This window comes from Alnus glutinosa, chromosome 14, assembly GCF_958979055.1.
Source record: "Alnus glutinosa chromosome 14, dhAlnGlut1.1, whole genome shotgun sequence".
In the NCBI taxonomy this organism is placed as follows: Eukaryota; Viridiplantae; Streptophyta; class Magnoliopsida; order Fagales; family Betulaceae; genus Alnus; species Alnus glutinosa.
The window spans coordinates 302,591-311,862 of NC_084899.1; the positions used below are offsets into that span (position 1 = coordinate 302,591).

General features: G+C 35.8%; 2 protein-coding genes across 5 annotated transcripts; both read right to left on the minus strand.

Annotated features, from left to right (window-relative positions):
• Nucleotides 1–1,761: 1,761 nt before the first annotated feature.
• On the minus strand, nt 1,762–3,555 carry LOC133856538 (histone H2A.1-like). Its single transcript, XM_062291589.1, has 2 exons — nt 3,246–3,555; nt 1,762–2,964 (listed from the first exon to the last, which is right to left on the minus strand). The coding sequence occupies exons 1-2, from the start codon at nt 3,450–3,452 to the stop codon at nt 2,731–2,733; spliced, it is 441 nt and encodes a 146-aa protein (XP_062147573.1). The 5' UTR covers nt 3,453–3,555; the 3' UTR covers nt 1,762–2,730.
• A 3,275-nt stretch (nt 3,556–6,830) lies between these two features.
• LOC133857548 (protein SMALL AUXIN UP-REGULATED RNA 54) lies at nt 6,831–9,272 on the minus strand. Of its 4 annotated transcripts, none has more exons than XM_062292815.1 (3): nt 9,062–9,272; nt 7,661–8,186; nt 6,831–7,114 (listed from the first exon to the last, which is right to left on the minus strand). In XM_062292815.1, the coding sequence occupies exons 2-3, from the start codon at nt 8,124–8,126 to the stop codon at nt 7,086–7,088; spliced, it is 495 nt and encodes a 164-aa protein (XP_062148799.1). In that variant the 5' UTR covers nt 8,127–8,186; nt 9,062–9,272; the 3' UTR covers nt 6,831–7,085. The 4 variants fall into 4 exon arrangements, with proteins under 4 accessions (XP_062148799.1, XP_062148796.1, XP_062148797.1 ...); XM_062292812.1 differs by having other exon boundaries at nt 7,661–8,225; XM_062292813.1 differs by having other exon boundaries at nt 7,661–8,272.

Consider the following 9,272-nt stretch of genomic DNA (forward strand, 5'->3'; position numbering starts at 1 on the left):
TAATTAAATATTTTGTGTTTGGCAACACATTCTTTTCCTTCTTTCCATTTCTCTAAAAACAACAAAAAATAAAATAAAATAAATTAACATCTTTTTGTTTTTTATTACAAGGCAACTTTATTCATTTTTCTCACAAAATATATTAAATCTTATTTCATCTTTATATCACATTGATCATTTCTTATTACTATTCAAACAAAAATTTACAACAAAACTCTTTATGAAACAAGTCAGAGCATCTTCAGCAATGAAAGTTATAATAGTTATTGCAAAATTTCAACTCTCTACTTTAATTATTATTTATCCTATATTCTCTCCAACAGTTTTACTATTCAACTTTTTACTTACATTTAAATATTATTTCTCATTCTTTTTTTGTTATATTTTTTATTATTCTTTTTTTCTCCTTTTCCCTTCTTTCTCGGTTTCTCCATACACTTCTTCCCACCTTTTCTTCTTCCTGTCCAACCACTCTTTCTTGTTCTTTCTTTCTCTTTTCGTCTGAAACACACCGAGAGAGAGATCAAGGGCTTTAGGGAGAGACCCATGAGAGGAGAGCCGGAGATGGGAGAGACGCTAGAGGCCGAGACTGATCCGAGAGAGAACCCGCTGAACCCGACGAACCCAAACGAAACCCATAAACCCGATCCTCCATGAGTCGAGCTCCGGTGGCCTGAGACGAGTTCCGGTTGAGCTAGGCGCGAATCTGGCGGAGTCAGAGGTGATTTCCAGTGACTAACCAAGGGGTTGATTTTGGTTGATGATTTTTAGTTGAACCCATCTGATTTTGAAGCTTGAATGTGTCTCCCTTGTTTCGATTATGTGTATCACGGCTAAAGCAATATTTATAATTGATTTTGATTATTTTGGTTGGTTGTTCATTGCCGGCTATTCTTATAGAATCAAAGAGGGTCAGAGAGAGAGAAAATATTAATAAAAAAAGTGTAAACATATGAATAGTGAATAGCCAATATGTTCACTGTTAAGGAAAAAACGCCAAAGAAGCTAATTTGCTGGAGAGAAAAAAAGTGCAAAAAAAGTTAAATTTGACTATTTTGGTTAAAGTAGCAACTCTGTTAGAGATGCTCTCATTTATTTATTTTTTTGCCATATCTAAGATCTCTCTTTTTTAATTTTATTACAATGGTCCATTAAAAACAAATTTTCAATATAATACGACCCATTTAGAGTATAGTTTCCAATTTCATTCATGGACCAAACCCTCCAACTAGGATCCGCTCAAATTTCATGAAAGTTGAGAACAAGAGATGTGAGGCTTATGGCATTCAGGCAAATAGGCCCTGCACTTTAAATTGCTCAAAAACTTGCTCAGCACCTCCGACACGCGTCAATCTCTCTCATTCTTCGCTGCAATTGAAACACGAAATTCGAACCTTTTTTCTTTTTTTTTTTAAGTCATTGTCACACATTATCTAGCCAAGTGAGTAACGAGCAAAAACTTACATCGATGCTTAACATTTCATATTTTTGCCAATTAAACAAACTAATAATAAATGGTTAAATACATATACTTTGTTTAAAAAAAATAATAATAATGGCCTCACCATTACAATCATGATATCATCACATCAATACCTTGAATGACATACAAATAATTTCTTCAACATTAAATTATTACTAAATTGACGAATAACTAAGTACATATGATCGATGTTTACATCGACATGAAGCAACGGCTTAGTTACGTGAGAAACATTAGTTACGGTCATAGCATATAAAACAAAATTTAACATTTATAGATAAAAATAAAAGGGAAATTATATTTAGTAGCTCCATTAAAATGAAGAAACGGGCAAGTTAATTTATCCACAACACATGTCCTCCTCAGAGCATTACATAGGACAATTTGGGCCAAAGCGCCGTACTATCAAAATACTATGGAATTAAGTGTCTTTCCGTTGGATATTTCAAATTTACCAACTACAACTATGCACCAAAAACTGTTAAGGATCATGCAGATTAGTCTATTCATTGCACATACTTTTAGGCCTTCATTGCACATTATAAATACTTTTACTTTTGTTTGTATCCAGCACATTAGTTTTCATTGAACATTAGTTTATTTAACACATTAGTTTATTCATTGCACATACTCCAAGGTCTTCATTGCACATTATAAATACTTTTACTTTTGTTTGTATCTAGGACATTAGTTTATTCAGCACATTAAGTACTTTTGTTTATATCCCACTCATTGTATGTAATCCCTTACATTATAAATAAGATTAAAATCCTCTGCCTTGAATGTTCATCAAACAGAGAACTTATCAAATCTTACATTCTCTGCTTGATAAAGATTCAAGGCAGAGGATTTTAATCTTATTTATAATGTAAGGGATTACATACAATGAGCGGGATACAAACAAAAGCACCTAAAAGTATGTGCAATGAATAAACTAATGTGCTGAATAAACTAATGTGCAATAAAGACTAATGTGCTGAATACGAACAAAAGTAAAAGTATTTATAATGTGCAATGAAGACTAATGTGCTGGATACAAACAAAAGCACCTAAACTAATGTGCAATGAAGACTAATGTGCTGAATACAAACAAAAGTAAAAGTATTTATAATATGCAATGAAGACTAATGTGCAATGAAAACCGAAAAGTATGTGCAATGAATAGACTAATGTGCTGGATACAAACACTTCCAAAAAAAAATATTAAAAAACGATCTAATACAAAAACAAGAGGATCCAGGAGAATTTTAGGCTTTTTTGGGGGACTTGGAAGCCTTGGGGGTCTTTTCAGTTTCAGAGGTAGCGGTCTTCTTGGGCAGCAAAATGGGGTTGATGTTGGGCAGAACTCCGCCGCTGGCAATGGTGACACCTTGAAGCAGTTTACCCAGCTCCTCGTCGTTCCTCACGGCCAACAGCAGGTGCCTCGGGTTGATCCTGTTCTTCTTGTTGTCACGTGCCGCGTTCCCCGCCAGCTCCAGCACCTACATTTCATTACACCAGCCAAAAAAAAAAAAAATGAGCCTCCGTTTCTTATTTTCCATCTTTTGCAGCCAAGATGGAAGCCGATAAAATCCAGGAAAACCGAAAGCAAATTCTAATATCCAATCATCTAATCTCATCTCATCTTCCTCAAATATCTCGGCAGCCAAACATTATATGTACTTGAGTAAATATCAATGTTTTGGGAACCTAGAGAACATCTTGCGTAACTAATGCTAAGGGATGCAAAAAATCTAAAATGTTTTGGGATCCTAGAGAGTACCTCAGCAGCGAGATATTCGAGAACCGCGGCGAGGTAGACAGGGGCTCCGGTGCCGGTTCTCTGAGAGTAACGACCCTTTTTGAGGAACCGGGCGAGCCGACCCACGGGGAACTGGAGCCCCGCCTTGACCGACTTCGTCACCGACTGCTTCCTCTCACCGCCTTTTCTTCCTCCGGCTCCCCTCGTCGTCGACTTCGCGGCCTCCATAGTGAAGAAAATATTTCAAACCTCACTGAAACAAAAAGATTCCTTTTAGGAGGGAAACTGAACCAACTTTGTAGCGCTTGTGTTTTGAAATTTGATGCAAGGTTCAGCGAGGCGGGCGGTATTTCATTTATAGCGTGTGGAGTCTGAGATTTGGGTTTTTTGGGATTTAGATCGGACGGCTGAGAGATTTGACACGCTGGCGATCCGGGGGTTGTGGTTTAGGCCAATAGGATTGTTTCTCTTTGGTTGAGATAATTTTTGCTTGAGTTGCAAAGGAATTGACCAAATGGTGCTCAAGACTTTTAAAAAGTGAATGGTAGGTCAGTGCGTATCTGACGGCTGGGAGATTGTTGGTTGGATTTCAATACGATCTGAAGGATTAGTCCTTTGACATGCTGGCAATCCGTGGGGTGGTGTCTTCTTCTTTACGTGATGTTGTGGGAAAGGCCAGGCTGGCAATCCGTGGGAGTTTTAGTTTGATTTCAATTTAATTTTGAATTTTCAATTTCGACACTCAAGTTTTTAAATTTTGCCTTAATTTCAAAAAGAGATGATAAAAAATTACAATACTTACATAACTATCCTAAAACCCAAGACATATTGGGTAGGACCCACCTAATATATCTTGGTTGTGAAATAATTGTGAAATATGGGTTGTACATAAATCACTTCCCAATTTCAAATAAGCTTCTCCATTATTTTACCATCAAAATTAACATTTTTTTTGTTCGTTACAAGTGCCCCACATTCGACACATCATATGCACGTGGCAATACATCAATATATTTGCCACGTTCTACATCCACATCAACCATAGGGTAAAAATGGCACCCTCCTTTGCTGCAAAAATCTTTAAGACTCTAATTTGCTGAACGACTATCCCATCAAGGCGATAGTCGAACCTTTCAAGTGCGGTGACTGCCTTGTCAATAATCTAATGACTAATTCAGTAATTCCTAGTCCAATGTTTGATGTCACTCTACGCATTAGGCCTTAACCCTATAATCTCATACTCTAACCATCTGAACCACCTCCTTGGAGTTGTGCTTCTATGGGTCTTCATTTATTTTATCTGTCATAAGTATTTCTAAATCATTGTATTCGGAGGAAACAGAATCAGTTCTTTGGTTAATTTAATTGGATCTGACTTTAGTGTTATAGTTTTATTGTAAAAACGATTAAAGGATTCAGATTATTTTGGAAATTCCTATAATCTAAATTGCTTCGTTTTGATTAAATCTAAGAACTTGTGAACCAAACGACAACCGTTTGGTGCCTTTGGAGAAAAAGAGAGTGGTGCCATTTCAGTAAGGTTTTATTAGATTGGTCCCAAGTGTTGATTCACCGATAACCGAAGTATTAACTAAAACATGATAAATGGATGAATTTTAAAAACTTTATTAAACTTAAATGCAGAAACGAAAAGTCATAAAATATAAATTCAACAAATTAAAGAGTTTCTTAGAATCTCTTTTGTGCCTTTGAGCACTTACTGAAATTGAAATGCAATGAAAATATAGCATAAATGCAACTTAAATATGTCCCGGGCCCCATCTAATTATGCATCCGACCTCCCCATTTGCTGAAAAAGGAAAATAAAAATTGATGACCGAAACATTTCCAATTAATTTGAAATTGGTTGGGTCAAAAACAATTTTTTTGTTCATAAAATGCCTTTCAATCCAATATTATAAAAAAAATTTCATTTAGTTCTAATATAATTGAACTTGAAAAATTATACTTCAACTTATTGAATACGTGGGGTTACATAATCCAATATTTGAGGATTTGGTGACACTTGTGGCCACGAAACACCCTAACCATTTGATTAACTATTAGGTGTATTAAAAGTGACAAAATATGGTGATGGGTCACGCTCTTTTCTGTGTGGCGTGTTTCACCCCAACTCTGATACCGTATTGTGTCTTTTTTTCTTTCTCTTAGGCCAAATATTTCGATCAAGCTCTTCTTTTTGCACATGTCCTTACCTTTCTTTAAACTTATGCTTGTTTTTTCATTTTAGGACAATGTGAAAGAGGGCTTTTTACTTTCTTTTCAAAATCTTAGAATAAATATATGTCACATTGAGTGTTTTGGATATTAAACATCGAAGCCATCTTCTGCCTACCAGCAATTTTCTCTACTCTCTTACAAATTCTTCCTATTTATTGATATTCTGAACCATAAAAAACAGTATAATTACCACTATAGTACTCATAGCAGCACTAAAAACAAAAGGGTGCAAAATTAAGGTTGATATATTTAGATTCTCAGGTTTGGGTATGGTCCCTTGGACAATATTTTTGTCGAGATGCATACGCGCGCGGTTGTTTTCATCATAGTCAGTGATTAGCCACCACGGCCAGCAACTAAAAAAAAAAAAATATTTGAACGACAGCATAATCACTGTGATCCTGGAATCACGTGCATATTGGGAGAGAGATTGAAATTGCCCAATCGATCGTCGTTCAAGGCTTCACCTTTAAACACTACTTAAAACATGCTTTTTCATAAAGGCACATCAACGGAATTAAGACAGCTCATTCATGGGATTCAATTGGGAGAGGCTCACGAAAAGGAAAAGGAAAAAGAAAAGGGCACAATGAACTTGACAAATAAACAAAAAGATCGACGATGATGCTATTGCTTTCTCATATTTCAACCACCTTTTCCTCACAAGAAGTAATGTACCCGTTATCCAAACAAAAATCACATTTTGATATTTCTCTGGCCCTCACCATGGATGCTTGATTTGTTGGCTTCAATGCATCCTCATAACAATTAATATATCCACATTGGATGCTGTCAAGTTTTAAACAACAATTTCCTTCAAATTTTAAAGAATCTCAATTTAAATTCATTCCTATTTTTTATTTTAGAGGAAATGCTTTCATATGTATCATTTATATTTATTTTATTCATTTCTTTCTCATTTAACCTAATAAAAATAAAAAATAAAAAATAAAAACTTTCTTTTATCTCTCCATAATTCTGACAATACGTCACATTAATCGGTGTGAAATTTGTGTGAAGAGAGTAGTGTTACTAAAAAAAAAGACATTTTCCAAAATAATGAATGGGACATAGAGTGTTTTTCAAAAGTGATTATTCAAAATATAAGAGAAGAAACAAGTTATGATTTAGATTATGAATTCATTTTTTAATCCATTATGGATGCTATGAGATGTAAATACAGAAAATTAGGGGATTAATTAGGCAAACTAACGGTCTTGGTGAGAACATACCGATCGATCTCATATTGTAAAGTACAAGAAATTTTGGTGGCTTTGAAGACTACATGACAACTGTAAACATTCAATGATAAGTGTTTCATATGATAACAATTGAATAAACTCAGAGGATCACATGAAGATATGCTTGCTGAACAATTAACGTGTTTTATACCCAATCAAACATCAGATGTACGTAGGTCACACCCCATTACAAAGAATAGAAAGTTTGCTCACAAAAATCGTCCTGACCCAATTCATCTGAAAAACTTCTAACTAAAGCTTCCTATTTTCGTCACTTAAATGCAAACGAAAAGAAAAATCTGCATACAAGGAGACTCTGCTTTACACCAGAAAAATCAGCCCTAAAATCTGGAGCAATTAAAAAGATCAGTGTAATTACTTACTCTTCAACCGTTAATGAATTTCCTACTGCAAAATAACCAAAAAAATCCAAAGGTTAGTAAACCAATATGATCTCACGCATCACAACATAGACTACATAGTATTGGAGAAAAGCATGTAATGAAAAAAAAAAAAAAAAAGATCAAGGGCCTTCAAATGCAACTTCAATTAGTATGATCTCTAATTGCTTAATTTAAATGCCTATAAGAATTTATTTCATCAATTGTTCATTCGACAATAAGAATTTCTTTGGATCCAATCAGTCCATATACTTGATCTACTACTCCTTAACTTACACAAATGCAACCTATTGCGCATCCTCCCTGAGTCCCTCACTGTTCAACCCCCAATTTTACAGTCTTCTTCCAGAAAAGAAAAACAAATGTCCCCTAAATAGAGTATTGGGCTATAGGATGATTGTGTAAAAGTAACTCAATTTGATCAGGGTTTAGAATTCAGAGAAGTATATGTATTTCCATTTTGTACTTGTTTATTTGAACTCAAAAATTTCAAATGCATTCATAAAGCAATAATTAAGGAAAGAAAAACAGTGATAATAAAGAACCTTTTTACCTGAGCTGCCATTAGGGTGAGCCTTCTGATGGTTCTCCATGCACTTGAGAAGGTACTTGAATGTCTCAATCTCGCATGGGATCGTGAGCCCGCCACTATGGTCAAACCCAAACTCCTCCTCAGCCTTTTCCAGCAACACTTTGAACAGGGAGTGGCTAAGATAGCTAGTAGGAATGATAAACCTCCGGAGCTCCGACCCAACATAAACCGCCAAATAGCCTTTGGGGACGTCGATCGGTGGTTCAGGGCTATGGCAGCTGTCCTCGTCCGAATCACAATACATAACATTGGTTAGCCTCCTATTAACAGCTGGCAAAATGCCCTCTCCATGATTTTGATGAGGTGTATCGGGTGGGGGACTACTCGGCCTTGGGCCAACCGTGACAGACTGCCACTTCTGAAGGATTTCCTTTAGCCTAATAATCTGTCGGATTCCTGTCACCTTGCTACCGCCATTGTCATCCATTGCCAAACGTTTAGCACAATGCTGGAAAGGATGACACAAGGATTGAATTCTCAATGGTGTCTGATTCCAGATGAAACAATCTCATCAGATGAGCTTCGTCTACATGCACACAAATACATGAGTCTCTATGCGCATAAACAAAGCATCTGAAGACAAAAAAAACCCTGTATGTGTAAGTTAAAGAAAAGTCAACACCAAAGGCGTTCCTTCCATCTACAAATATGGACTCGGAGAACTAAAATGTGAGCTATGAAATAGTTAATCAATAATCATCATTGTTCAGCTAATCCAAATCCCTATAGGGAAACAATTAAATCTGTAATAATCGAATAAATGCATGTAACACAATCCTACAAATATTGATGACCATCTCTGAATTTTTCAAAAACCTATAGGCTATAGCACAATTTAGATTTCTCCTAGCTGGAGAAATTTGGCCCACGTACAGTTGAGTGCTCAACTTTCTTAATCTTCAAAACCAAAGAAAAATATCACACATATTTATTATCCTCCTCAAGTAATTGCATCAAATCAAATTTCATTCAATAGTTTCTCCTCATTTTTGGCCAAACAACCACTGAAATTTAAAAATGATGCAAACACAGATATGACATCAACCGAAAATAAAGATCGTAATGTATCATTAGCTTTCTTGATCCAACATTAATTTCACCACTCTCATTCTCTGCCCTTACGATCTCTGACCGGATAGAAACTACGAGGAACATTCCCTTCTTTTACACGTTGAATATAAGTGGAATTAATACGAATATCATATTAGATCCCTCAATTACAAAAGTAGATCATATAAATACACCAACAGAGCCAAGCAAGAAAAAAGAAAGGAAGAAAGAAAGCGTAACAGATCTGAGAATTGAAAGGCAGTAATAGAATCTGCGCATGTATATATGTAAGAATCATAAGATGTTGAACACCTGGAAAGGAAGACTTAGCTGAGAAGCCGAGGAAGAAACGCCATGGCCATGCCGAGAGCGAGCTCGATCGATCGCCCAACAGAGAATTTGATTGTTTTACCTTCACCCGAATCCCAAACAGAGATTAGGGAGCCAATGTTTGGGCAGTTTTTCACACTTTATCTCTCTCACGCTGGACCCAATGGTTTCGGAGGAGTCTGTTTTTTCAGTT

What these genes read in the sequence shown, in the direction of transcription:
- LOC133856538 (XM_062291589.1), bottom strand. Translation starts at nt 3,452, where the DNA reads ATGGAGGCCGCGAAGTCGACGACGAGGGGAGCCGGAGGAAGAAAAGGC. An exon ending in TCGAATATCTCGCTGCTGAG is followed by an intron (nt 2,965 to 3,245) that starts GTACTCTCTAGG and finishes AATGAAATGTAG; the next exon opens with GTGCTGGAGCTGGCGGGGAA.
- LOC133857548 (XM_062292815.1), bottom strand. Translation starts at nt 8,126, where the DNA reads ATGGATGACAATGGCGGTAGCAAGGTGACAGGAATCCGACAGATTATT. An exon ending in TCACCCTAATGGCAGCTCAG is followed by an intron (nt 7,115 to 7,660) that starts GTAAAAAGGTTC and finishes GTTATTTTGCAG; the next exon opens with TAGGAAATTCATTAACGGTT.